This window comes from Mytilus galloprovincialis, unplaced genomic scaffold, assembly GCF_965363235.1.
Source record: "Mytilus galloprovincialis unplaced genomic scaffold, xbMytGall1.hap1.1 HAP1_SCAFFOLD_162, whole genome shotgun sequence".
Taxonomy (NCBI): Eukaryota; Metazoa; Mollusca; class Bivalvia; order Mytilida; family Mytilidae; genus Mytilus; species Mytilus galloprovincialis.
In genome coordinates, this window is record NW_027468091.1 from 30383 (window position 1) to 44495 (window position 14113).

At 32.6% G+C, this 14113-nt stretch overlaps 1 protein-coding gene across 1 annotated transcript; it reads left to right on the top strand.

Annotated features, from left to right (window-relative positions):
* Window positions 1-1036: 1036 nt before the first annotated feature.
* LOC143060773 (fibroblast growth factor receptor 4-like) lies at window positions 1037-13862 on the top strand. Its single transcript, XM_076233636.1, has 3 exons — window positions 1037-2431; window positions 9927-10176; window positions 11416-13862. Exons 1-3 carry the CDS (start codon window positions 2427-2429, stop codon window positions 11467-11469), a joined length of 309 nt encoding a protein of 102 aa, XP_076089751.1. The 5' UTR covers window positions 1037-2426; the 3' UTR covers window positions 11470-13862.
* Window positions 13863-14113: the final 251 nt, after the last annotated feature.

The following is a 14113-nucleotide window of genomic DNA, read 5'->3' on the forward strand; positions in this document are numbered from 1 at the left end:
GGTGGACGTACACATAAACTGTACCTCAAGTACTGACCGATATTATCTACAAACATACAACCCTTGTGAGTACTAATGTATGCAACCATTAAAACTTTCAAAATCCCCAGCCTTCTTGACATACACATGAACTGTACCTAAAGCATTGACCAATATGATCTACAAACATCCAACGCTCGTGAGTACTGAATTGTATGCAACCATTAAAACTTTGAAAATGCTTTGTTTTTTTGACGTACACATTAACTGTACCTCAAGTACTGACTGATATTATCTACAAACATGAACCGAAGTTAATATATGAATAGCGGTTTAGGGCGACCAGAGGTAAAAAACGTCAATGAATGTGTTTGGTGACCAGAAGTAACCAAAGTGAACGATTGTGTTATGTGAGCATTATAGTAAGGTGACCAGAGGTCAACATAATGAATATATGTACGAGGTGACCAGAGGTTACCAACATAAATGAGTGTGTTATTTGATCAAAGAATCATTGTAACTGGACCAGAGGTAAACATTGTCAATATGTGTTCAAGGTGAGCAGAGTTAACCTAAGACAACATATGAAGAGTGGTGTCTGATCACCTTAGTCAATATTGCTAGTGTGAACAGTGTGTTACTTGCTATATTTTTATACCCTTCCCAAATTTGTTTCTTCATGTTTTATGACATAAACTACATTTGTAAAAAATTTTGGGTCATGGATTTTGAATTAATGTAATCACTCCTTTTGTAATAGCAACGTTGACAGTTTTGTGAACTTCTGATGAACAGACTCTACAGGCGAAAGGACTCAGTCTAACATGTATCAGGGGAAACGAGTACCAATTAATGTTAACGTTAAGTAGACACAGCCTGTTGGAAAGTTTTATTGTAATTTCTATGATAGAAAAAAAGAAGAATATTGTTCCAATCAAGGGCCCTTAAAGTACACATAAAAAATGCATCATGATTTGTATATGCATTTATCGGTTAGAAAGCAAAATTAAATTTGAAGGTCCCATCCAAAGGGTGAAAATAAAGGAAGCAAAAGGAGGTGTTCCACGCGGAATATTTGTATTTTATGAACTCTTACGTACGGTGACCTATAGTTGATAATGTCTGTGTCATTTTGGTCTTTTGTGAATAGTTGTCTCATTGGCAATCCGTTGAAAGTTTGCAAATATCCTTATGACCAAATTACACGGATGATAAATATTCACCATTTGTTACGTTGCCGTGTTCTAAGCGTATACATGCAGGTCATGAATTAATTTGTTGAATGAAATCAAATTGGAGCTTATAATTCTTCTATACAACAAGTATTGTTGACCTATTGCTTATAGTTTAAGAAAAATTGACCAAAACACAAAAAATTAACCTGAGCAATGAACCGTGAAAATGAGATCAAAGTCAATTAAACCTGCGAGACTTTATTTAGAATATCGTTGATCATCTCAACGAGATTGATTTTCTCGCTTGAACCGGGACGGCGAAATCGAGAAAGGCAATCGAGTTGAGATGACCAATGATAATCTGTTTATAGCTATTCTAGCAACGCCACGTGCCTGCTTAGTTTTTAGCTATAATTTTCCTTCTCAAGCAAGTAGCACGAACTGAAAAATTATCACAAAAAAAGATCAAAGGCAAAATGCACAAAATAGCGATAATGACAAATACATAATGATATATTTGCATACAACAAATAATAATATTAACGGTACCAATTTTCTTGCACCAGATGCGCATTTCGACAAAACATGTCTCTTCAGTGATGCTCGTGGCCAAAATATTTGAAATCAAAAGCTTATATAAAAGATGAAGAGCTATAATCCAAAAGGTCCAAGAAGTATAGCCAAATCCGTTGACCTATTGCATATAGTAATAGAAAAAAAGACCAAAACTCAAAACACTTAACTGTAACCACTGAACCATGAAAATGAGTTCAAGGCCAATTGACACCTGCCAGCTAGACATGTACACCTTACAATCATTCCATACATCAAATATAGTAAACCTATTGCAAACAGATTAAGAAAAACAGACCAAAACACAAAAACTTAATTATAACCATTAAACCAAGAAAATGAGGTCAAGGTCAGATAACACCTGTCAGTTGGGCATGTACACCTGACAGTCCTTCCATACACCGAATATACAAGACCTATTTCTTAGAGTATCTAAGATATGGACTTGACCACCAAAACTTAACCTTGTTCCCTGATCAAAAAATGAGGTTGAGGTCAAGTGAAATCTGTCTGACGGGCATGAGGATCTTGCAAGGTACGCACATACCAAATATAGTTATCATATAACTCATATTACTAGTACTCTTAATAGGAGAGAAATTAACATTAAAAAAAAATCTTAACTATTTTCAAGTCGTCACACAACCATAAAAATGAGGCCAAGGACAATGGACATGTGACAGACGGGAACTTCGTAACATGAGGTATCTATATACAAAGTATGAAGCTTCCAGGTCTTCCACTTTCTAAAATATAAAGCTTTTAGGCAGGTAGATAACGCCGCCACCGAAGTCGCCGCCCTATCCTTGTAGCGAGCTTTCTACGACATGTGTCCCAGGTTCGACAAATACCTGAAACATATCTTCTAGCATACATTAATGTTTAACTACCTTTCGATTGCTGTTCTTCATTCTACAATAGCTATTAAGACATCAAACTTCATTATAAAATGAGAACCCTTTTGTTTCAAATTGTTAGTGTGCATAGTAGAATAAGCCACGAAGCAAGAGCCCCACGTGAGCTGTGGTCTGTTGATGAAGTGGTAGTAGGTTCTTCTCTAAAAAAACGATTACTTTTAGCCGTCGTGAAGAAGCTCAATGGAATTTACATTATATTTTGGAGAAATTGTCTCTTTAATGATGATAATTCAATAAATGGAAATAAACTAAGAACCTACAGAAAATTTAAAGTAAAGTATGAACTAGAAAAGTACCTTATATTGAATTTAGATAAAAATGTTACAAAAAATTATGCTAAAATAGGAATAAGTAATTATAGTATGTTGGCTGTTGATCGCGGTAGATACAACAAAACAGCTTTAGAAAATAGAATATGTCCTTTATGCCATAAAGAGGTGGAAGATGAATTTCATTTTATCATAACATGTTCAGAAATTAATAAAACTAGGATCAAAATGTTAGATGAAATTTCTAATATTGTCCCCTGTTTTAATAAATCAAGATTTTTTAAAATTTTTATACGACCGCAAAATTTGAAAAAAATTTCGTCGTATATTGCTATCACGTTGGCGTCGTCGTCTGCGTCGTCGTCGTCGTCGTCGTCGTCGTCGTCCGAATACTTTTAGTTTTCGCACTCTTACTTTACTAAAAGTAAATAGAAATCTATGAAATTTTAACACAAGGTTTATGACCACAAAAGGAAGGTTGGGATTGATTTTGGCAGTTTTGGTCCCAATATTTTAGGAATTAGGGGCCAAAAAGGGCCCAAATAAGCATTTTCTTGGTTTTCGCACTATAACTTTAGTTTAAGTAAATAGAAATCTATGAAATGTTGATACAAGGTTTATGACCACAAAAGAAAGGTTGGGATTGATTTTGGGAGTTTTGGTACCAACAGTTCAGAAATTAGGGGCCAAAAAAGGGCCCAAATAAGCATTATTCTTGGTTTTCGCACAATAACTTTAGTATAAGTAAATAGAAATCAATGAAATTTAAACACAATGTGTATGACCATAAAAGGAAGGTTGGTATTGATTTTGGGAGTTAAGGTCCCAACAGTTTAGAAATTAGGGGCCAAAAAGGGACCCAAATAAGCATTTTTCTTGGTTTTTGCACCATAACTTTAGTATTTATAAATAGAAATTTATGAAATTTAAACATAAGGTTTATGACCATAAAAAGAAGGTTGGTATTGATTTTGGGAGTTTTGGTCCCAACAGTTTAGGAATAAAGGGCCCAAAGGGTCCAAAATTAAACTTTGTTTGATTTCATCAAAAATTGAATAATTGGGGTTCTTTGATATGCCAAATCTAACTGTGTATGTAGATTCTTAATTTTTGGTCCCGTTTTCAATACTATAAGCAATAGGTCTAGTATATTCGGTGTATGGAAGGACTGTAAGGTGTACATGTCCAACTGGCAGGTGTCATCTGACCTTGACCTCATTTTCATGGTTCAGTGGTTATAGTTAAGTTTTTGTGTTTTGGTCTGTTTTTCTTATACTATATGCAATAGGTCTACTATAATTGGTGTATGGATGATTGTAAGGTGTACATGTCTAGCTGACAGGTGTCATCTGACCTTGACCTCATTTTCATGGTTCAGTGGTTATAGTTAAGTTTTTGTGTTTTGGTCTGTTTTTCTTATACTATATGCAATAGGTCTACTATAATTGGTGTATGGAATGATTGTAAGGTGTACATGTCTAGCTGACAGGTGTCATCTGACCTTGACCTCATTTTTTCATGGTTCAGTGGTTATAGTTAAGTTTTTGTGTTTTGCTCTGTTTTTCTTATACTATATGCAATAGGTCTACTATAATTGGTGTATGGAATGATTGTAAGGTGTAGATGTCTAGCTGACAGGTGTCATCTGACCTTGACCTTTTTTTTAATGGTTCAGTGGTCAAAGTTAAGTTTTTAGTTTTGGTCTATTTTTCTAATACTTTATGCATTAGGTCAACTATATTTGGTGTATGGACATATTTTATGATCTTTATGTTGGTTAGGCTGGTTTAATTTGACTTTGACCTCATTTTCACGGTCCATTGCTAAGTTTTAAGTGTTTGTGTGTTGTGGTCTGTTTTTCTTTATTTATAAGCAATAAGTCAACTATATTTGTTGTATTGAAAAATTGTTAGCTGTACATGTCTGCCTGGCATGGTTCATCTGACCTTGGCCTCATTTTCATGGTTGATTGATAAATGTTTCCTTTTCTTGGTTAATGTTGAGTTTATGTGACAGTTGTAATAAAGCTTTATATTTAGGTCTATCAAGATAGTATCAGGAATTAGTAAAGAAGGCGAGACATTTCAGTGTGTGCACTCTTGTGGTGTAGTAAGATAGTACTTTAATGTTAGATGGGCTATCTATTGAACCATGCTTGATGTAATTGGTTTTTTTTTTGTGTAGCGCGATAGTACTACGATTTTATATGGTATATCTATTGAAACATGCTTGGTATATTTGGATTTTATTGTTTAGTAAGATTGTACTATCATGTAAGATGGTCTATCTATTGAAACATGTTTGGTATATTTGGTTTTTATGGTGTAGTAATATAATTATATGATGTTAGATGGTTTATCTATTGAAACATCCTTGGTATAATTGGTTTTTATTGTGTAGTAAGATAGTACTATAATGTAAGATGGGCTATCTATTGAAACATCCTTGGTATAATTGGTTTTTATGGTGTAGTAAGATAGTACTATGATGTTAGATGGTCTATCTATTAAAACCTGCTTGGTATAATTACTTTTTATTGTGTAGTAAGATAGTACTATGATGTTAGATGGTCTATCTATTGGAACATGCTTGGTATAATTGGTTTTTATTGTTTAGTGAGATAGTACTACGATTTTTTATGGTATATCTATTGAAACATGCTTGGTATAATTGGTTTTTATGGTGTAGTAATATAATTATATGATGTAAGATGGTTTATCTATTGAAACATCCTTGGTATAATTGTTTTTTTATGGTGTAGTAAGATAGTACTATGATGTTAGATGGTTTATCTATTGGAACAGCCTTTGACCAAAGGGTCAAAAATTAAACTTTGTTTGATTTCAACAAAAATTGAATGTATGGGGTTCTTCAATATGCTGAATCTAACCATGTATTTAGATTTTTATACGACCGTATATTGCTATCACGTTGGCGTCGTCGTCCTGCGTCGTCGTCGTCGTCGTCCGAATACTTTTAGTTTTCGCACTCTAACTTTACTAAAAGTGAATAGAAATCTATGAAATTTTAAAACAACGTTTATAACCACAAAAGGAAGGTTGAGATTGATTTTGGGAGTTTTGGTCCCAAAATTTTAGGAATTAGGGGCCAAAAAGGGCCCAAATAAGCATTTTCTTGGTTTTCGCACTATAACTTTAGTTTCAGTAAATAGAAATCTATGAAATTTTGACACAAGGTTTATGACCAAAAAAGGAAGGTTGAGATTGATTTTGGGAGTTTTGGTCCCAAAATTTTAGGAATTAGGGGCCAAAAAAGGGCCCAAATAAGCATTATTCTTGGTTTTCGCACAATAACTTTAGTATAAGTGAATAGAAATCAATGAAATTTAAACACAAGGTTTATGACCACAAAAGAAAGGTTGGGATTGATTTTGGGAGTTGAGGTCTGAACAGATTAGGAATAAGGGGCCAAAAAGGGGCCCAAGTAAGCATTATTCTTGGTTTTCGCACCATAACTTTAGTATAAGTAAATAGAAATCTTTGAAATTTAAACACAAGGTTTATGACCATAAAAGGAAGGTTGGGTTTGATTTTGGGAGTTTTGGTCCCAACAGGTTTTTAGGAATAAGGGGCCCAAAGGGTCCAAAATTGAACTTTGTTTGATTTCATCAAAAATTGAATAATTGGGGTTCTTTGATATGCCTGATCTAACTGTGTATGTAGATTCTTAATTTTTGGTCCCGTTTTCCAATTGGTCTACATTAAGGTCCAAAGGGTCCAAAATTAAACTTAGTTTGATTTTAACAAAAATTGAATCCTTGGGGTTCTTTGATATGCTGAATCTAAAAATGTACTTAGATTTTTGATTATTGGCCCAGTTTTCAAGTTGGTTTAAATCGGGGTCCAAAATAAAACTTTGTTTGATTTCATCAAAAATTGAATAATTGGGGTTCTTTGATATGCCAAATCTAACTGTGTATGTAGATTCTTAATTTTTAGTCCCGTTTTCAAATTGGTCTACATTAAATACCAAAGGGTCCAAAATTAAACTAAGTTTGATTTTAATAAAAATTGAATTCTTTGGCTTTTTTGATATGCTGAATTTAATCATGTACATAGATTTTTGATTATGGGCCCAGTTTACAAGTTGGTTCAAATCAGGATCCAAAATTATTATATTAAGTATTGTGCAATAGCAAGAAATTTTCAATTGCACAGTATTCAGCAATAGCAAGAAATCTTCAATTGCACAGTATTGTGCAATAGCAAAAAATGTTCAATTGCACAGTATTGTGCAATAGCAAGAAATCTTCAATTGCACAGTATTGTGCAATAGCAAATATTTTCAATTGCACAGTATTGCGCAATAGCAAGAAATATCTAATTGCACAATATTGTGCAATAGCAAGAAATTTTCAATTGATTGGAGTTATCTTTCTTTGTCCAGAATAGTAGTTGAATCAACTTAAATCATTGTTTTATACAATGCACAATGTATATTCACTTTTACTACCAACTGATAAATTAAAACACTCTTTACCATTCAGTGATAACAAGCACTTTTTGTTACATTTTAATATTTTATGATGTATTTAAATGAGTAGTTATTGTTTCAAACTCCATTAGAAATTTGAATTGAGATCAGTTTTGAAAAAAGGGAAAGGGGGATGTGAAAAAAAAATGGTGGTGGGGGGGGGGGGGGGGTTAATTTTTCTCATTTCAGATTTCATAAATAAAAAGAAAATTTCTTCAACCATTTTTTTGAGAGGATTAATATTCAACAGCATAGTGATTGCTCAAAGACAAAAAAATTATTTTAAGTTCATTAGACTACATTCATTCTGTGTCCAAAACCTATGCTGTGTCAACTATTTAATCACAATCCAAATTTAGAGCTGAATCCAGCTTAAATGTTGTGTCCATACTTACCCCGACCGTTCAGGGTTCAACCTATGCGGTCGTATAAAGCTGCGCCCTGCGGAGCATCTGGTTAATATTTGGACCTGGTTATCAAATTGGTCCACATTGAGGTCTAATTAAAGGGATCTAAAATTGAACATGATTTGGTTTCATCAAAGATTTAATTCTTGGGGTTTTATGATATGCTGAATCTAACCATATATTTAGATTTTGGATATTGGACCATAATAGGTTTTTAAATGTCCAATTTGAAATTTTTAAGTTTTTATGTTTGAGTTGTTAGACCACATTCATTCTGTGTCAGAAACCTATATTGTGTCAACTATTTATATTTATTTAATCACAATCCAAATTCAGAGCTGTATCAAGCTTTTATGTTGTGTCCATACTTGCCCCAACCGTTCAGGGTTCAACCTCTGCTGTCGTATAAAGCTGCCCCCTTCGGAGCATCTGGTTGATTGAGGTGCCAATTTGGGCATAATTGGTTTTTAAATGTCCAATTTGAAATTTTTAAGTTTTTATGTTTAAGTTCATAGACCACATTCATTCGTGTCAGAAACCTATATTGTGTCAACTATTTAATCACAATCCAAATTCAGAGCTGTACCAAGCTTTTATGTTGTGTCCATACTTGCGCCAACTTTTCAAGGTTTGACTCTGCGGTAGTATACAGCTGCGCCCTGCGGGGCATCTGGTTTGTTATTTTTTTGACTACTATAGAGCACTCTGCCACCAATACCCCAAAAGACATCAATCAGGTCTTCATAGGTGTGTGCATGACCTGATTTCAGTTTTTTTTAAGCCCCCCCCCCCTCCCAATGTTCTTTGGATGAAATTATTTTAATATATTAAAAGTCGCTTTTTTTTTATTTCATTATAAACTAGGGATCATTCTGATTTCAGTGATATCTAGTTTTATACAAGTATCTTTATTAATCCTTCCACCACTAAGGGTCACTCATGCATAGTCCCTAAAATATGATGTCATAGAGAAAAAAAATGTTGATTGCACCCTTGTGTAGGTGCACTCAACTCCAATCTTAATTAACTAGGGAAAAGTGCCATTATTGGATATTAATAAAAACATAAAAAAGAGAACTGTTTTGAACAGAGGATTTTATTTTATAGCTTAAAATACTGAAAGATTTGAACAAACAGTAAAATGATTCCATATTCTATAAAGAATTTGTGTTAGCATTTATAAGAAACATGATGTAGATGTTCTGGAAATTAAGTCTTACGAAAACAAAGGTCAAAAGACTGCTACTATAGTTTAATTCAACTTGTTTCATATTGTACTGTACAATGCACGCAAGTGACAAAATCCTCGTGTGTAAACTGTTAAAAAAGCGTGTATTACACGCGAATATCATGTCACTTGACATGTATGCCTGTATATCATCTTAAGATGGTACCTAACACTACAGGGAGATAACTCTGTAAAATCAGCAGAACGTTTTAATGACGTTGTGTTCATAAGGGAGGGCCCTCATGGGGTTTTTGATTATGTGATTACTTGGCCGTTTTTTTAATGATTATTTGATTATTAAGCCAAATATTTCATGATTATTTGATTACCTAGGACTGTATTTTTAGTTTATGATTATTTGATTACTAACGATAAGCAAATATTTAATGATTATGTGATTATATTGGCAAAAAAATGGTGATTATGTGATTACTAGGACCCCCCCATGAGGGGCATCATAAGGGAGTATTAAGCTTCTCAATGATCAAAATAAGTGTTTGTCAAACTGCTATATAACCAGTGTAATTTTTTCTGATCAAACGGTTGGTTCAAACTTTTTGAAATTTTTATATTTTTGTCAAAGGGTCAAAGTAAATACTTTGTCAACATTTTAAGAAAATTAAAGGAGCCAAATTAATTTGAGTTAAAGTGTTGGGTACCACCTTAACGAATTTATATCACAGGTTCTACAGCAGTAATATTTTCCCCCAAAAAAGGCCTTACAGATACTTTATGATGACTGATTTTTGTAGGACCTTGCTTCAAGTAAAAATAAATTGCAAAGATGGTTGAAATAAAAGCATATTTTGATTCACTAAGTAATTTAAATTTATTCATAAATATATTAATCCTTGTTCTTTACAATTTTAATCTTTTTTTCATAGTTGGTCCTATGGAGTATTGTTGTGGGAGATATTTACACTCGGAGGGAATCCTTATCCATCTGTACCTGTGGAAAGATTATTTGAACTTTTAAAAGAAGGTCATAGAATGGGCAGACCTCCATATGCTTCAGAAATAATTAATAAAACGATGCAGTCCTGTTGGCATGAGAATCCATCAGGGCGACCATCTTTCAATAACCTTGTTATTGATTTTAATAAAATGTTGACCTCTATGGACAACAGAAGTGAAGTAAGTATTTATTCTATAATTATGGAATTATCAGAAAAAATAAATAGTCAAAATGGTTTTTTTTATAAATTCATTTAAAGTTTGATATTTACTTTATAAATCTTGTTCTCAAATATATGTCTATATTATACAAATGTCAGTGTAATTTTGTATGTATTTTCTGTTAGGCCAGGGTTTTTCAATTTTGCTGGTTTACATATTTTTCACATTAAAAAGTCAGGTTGGTCGGTAGGAAAAAAAAGTAAAAAATATCTTTCAAGACCACAAATATGTAAAAAAAAATATCTTTCACATTTCTAACAATATGAGTGGTATGCTATTTTGTCATCATTTCTTAAATTTGTTATCCTTGAAATTTAATTACTCAACGGTTATAAACAAAAAATGTATGGTATCCTCATCCAAGTTTTGTCTACAGACAAAGACAACATTATATTGTCATTTCACAAACAGATCCTCATAGTTGTCTTCCTGGAATTCATCAGTTGTCATGCATTCCTGTTTGAATATCAATAATGGAATTTTGGATCCTCAATGCTATTCAACTTTGTACTTGTTTGGCTTTATAAATATTTTAATATGAGCATCACTGATGAGTGTTATGTAGACGAAACGCGCGTCTGGCGTACTTAATTATAATCCTGGTACCTTTGATAACTATTTGTTATCCAAAAGGAAGATTTTTGTTTTTTTTATTATTTATGAAACAAGAAAATTCCAAATTATTTTAACTTTAACTTGACGACTTCCACGTTTTGACAGGTTCATTTAATCTTTGAGGTGATACATCTTATTGAATTATGACAAAAAAGTGAAACAAACTTATTGTTATGGGTTTTGAACACAGGTTTCTCTCATCAAAATTATTTGGCTATTTTTAGCTCACCTAGCCTGAACTTTTACAAAAATCTCTGAAACTACTGGGCCAAACTTAACCAAACTTGGCCACAATCATCATTGGAGTAAAGTGTTTAAAAGATATAACCAAAATGGCCTCCATAGCTAAAAATAGAACATAAGGGTAAAATGTAGATTTGGCTTATATCTCTGAAACCAAAGCATTTACATCAAATCTGACATGGAGTAATATTGTTAATCAGGACAAGATCTGTCTGCCCTGACATTTTCAAATGAATCAGACAACCTGCTTATTAATTAGTAGTTTTAAGTAAACTTTGCCATTTTTAGCTATAACTAAAGTTGCAATACTTCTTCAAATATATTTTTTTTTCATTTCAGGAATATCCAAATCTAGATGATTGTAACAGTATACATCCCATCATATCATCATGATCATAGTCTCTCTCATGTACGAGGCATTCACTGACAACTGTGTTTTATACTAATAGGCAGTGGTTGTTTCATTATCTCAATCATCTAGATCGTCTTCCACATATTGAATTATACTTGACTTAATTGTTCAAAGAAGACAACCATGCATCTTATTCAATCTCATGTTTTTACAACAAGTGCTATAGTGAACAAAAAAAAAGTTTTTGTTGCTCTAATGTTCAACCTGTGCAACCTCATTGACACCAAAGACAAAGAAATACTATTAGAAATCCAGTGTCTGTGATTTTTTTTTTTGTGATTTGTGTTGACAAGGATAAATATGTTTAATCATGTAAAGTACAGGAACTTATTTCAAGTCATTTTTTAAATGGAAATGTCCAAAGTTTTTTGATGACAATTTATATTAATTGTGACGAAAATGCGTTCAAATGACGACGAACGAACTTCAAATTGTGATCTTTTGAGAAATAATGAAATTCAAATCAGCGAACTGTCCGGGAGTATTAAACAAATTATTTCGATCAAATGACGAAACTATACTCCTGGTTGTTGAAATGCCAACTGACTAATTTTACAGCAAAAATGTTCTTTTATAGTTATGATCTGTAAAATTTGCATCATTTTTCCACATTTTCTATATTAAATTTTACAACAAAATTAAGCTAACAATACACAGGATTGTCAATATAGTTTTTTCTGTTTTATCATTCTGAAAGTAGAAATTGTGCAGGCACAATACTGTTTTTTATTGGCTCATGCTTTGCAACATTATACACTATTTTATATATGATTTTGGTTATACTGTTGAATTACTTTAGTATACATTTCAATGAATACAAATGTACAAATTTTGATTATTTAGAAGAATGAAAATAAGTGAATTAAATTTTCATTTAAATTCATACATGTGTACATATTAAAGAAGCATAGCAGATGCAGTTTAGCAAGAGGAAATGAGAAGTTTTTGGTAAATGAAATGTGTTTAAGACAACCTTATGCTAAGCTTTTATCCACACACGGTACCAATAATAGCCAATTGCCTAAGGTTGCTTTGACCCGAATCCTTAGGTGGTAAAAGGTGGGACTATTTTAGTTGAGTTCCAAAGTTATGGTAGGGTGAAACAACCTCCTTTATTCTGCAATGCATAAAAAAAAATCCCATCGGGAAAGGTTTTGTCCACACTTAGTTCAAATGATGGGACCAAGGTGGGTAAGGTTTTATAAGGTTTAAAGTTTGGGTAGTGTTACCACCTTCCAACTTTAATTTATCAAAAATTCCCTACGGCACAGCTTTGTCAACAATAAGTACAAATGATAGGGAATTACCTAAGGTTGTTTGGACCCAACGACCAAGATGGGTAAAGTGCTTTAACTTTTTTATACGACCGCAAAAATTTTAATTTTTTGGTCGTATATTGGTATCAGGTTGGCGTTGTCGTCGTCGTCGTCCGAATACTTTTGGTTTTCGCACTATAACTTTAGTTTAAGTAAATAGAAATCTATGCAATTTAAACACTAGGTTTATGACCATAAAAGAAAGGTTTGGATTGTTTTTGTAAGTTTTGGTCCCAACAGTTTAGGAATTAGGGGCCAAAAAGGGCCCAAATAAGCATTTTCTTGGTTTTCGCAAGTTAAAAGAATACATGTCAGTTTTCAAATCCCATGTACAGAATAAGGATAAATCATGGATATCTAAAAAAGAGGGACGAAAGATACCAGAGGGACAGTCAAAATGCCAACGAGGTTCAGGTTTTGCTTTTCTTATTTTAAATGCTTCATGGGAATATAATATACAGCATTTTTATATTTAGAGAGCTTATATTCTTCTGCATTTTTTAATCTCGTCTATAAATAAAACTAACCTTTGGAGTACATTATCATATAAAGATTAAAATAAATTGCAAAAAATACCAAGTAGTCCAAGATCAAGATATTTATAAATATCTTCGAAGTTGTGATTGAGAACTTTGTTTTCCTAAAACATATCTTTTTTGCAGTTTAGCAAGGTTCTTAAATTGAAGAAAATACAGTTCTAAAATTAACATTGTTGATCTCAAGTAAAAATTGAATGTATAGTAAAAAAAAAGGCAGTGGCTATTTGACTGGCAGCGGCAAAATAGCAAATTTGCTATTTAGCCGGCTCTAATTAAATTATATTTCACTGGAATTAAAATATGTAAAAACAATAATCAAATATGAGATTGCTCATATAGAGAATAGATAAGCAACAATAGAGCTGAAAAACGCTCAGTGGTCAATTGTGTGATTGAACAGTATTGAACATTTATTGAACATTTAAACATTTTGAGATGAACAGTTTTCGAATGATTTAATGTATTGTTATTCTTATCTGTTATTGATTATAGTATCTAATAAAAAAAATATAAATCTTTTGCAATTTTCTTTATACATATGCATGTGCTTTATGGTTTCAAAAGGGTTAGAAATGCGTTCATTATATATATTCCGGACCATATGAGTATTTTGACCATACGTGTATGGTCATGACCATATGCGTATACTCATATGGTCCGACCATACGCGTATGGTCGGACCATATGAGTATAATACTCATTTGGTTTTTAACGGGCCGGACCATATGAGGTATATTTTTTTTCAAATTACATTATAAAAGAGGGACGAA

Bases quoted from the DNA above. Each gene is read 5' to 3' on its own strand.
- LOC143060773 (XM_076233636.1), top strand. The intron at 10,177-11,415 runs GTAAGTATTTAT...TTTTCATTTCAG, and splicing joins CTATGGACAACAGAAGTGAA to GAATATCCAAATCTAGATGA.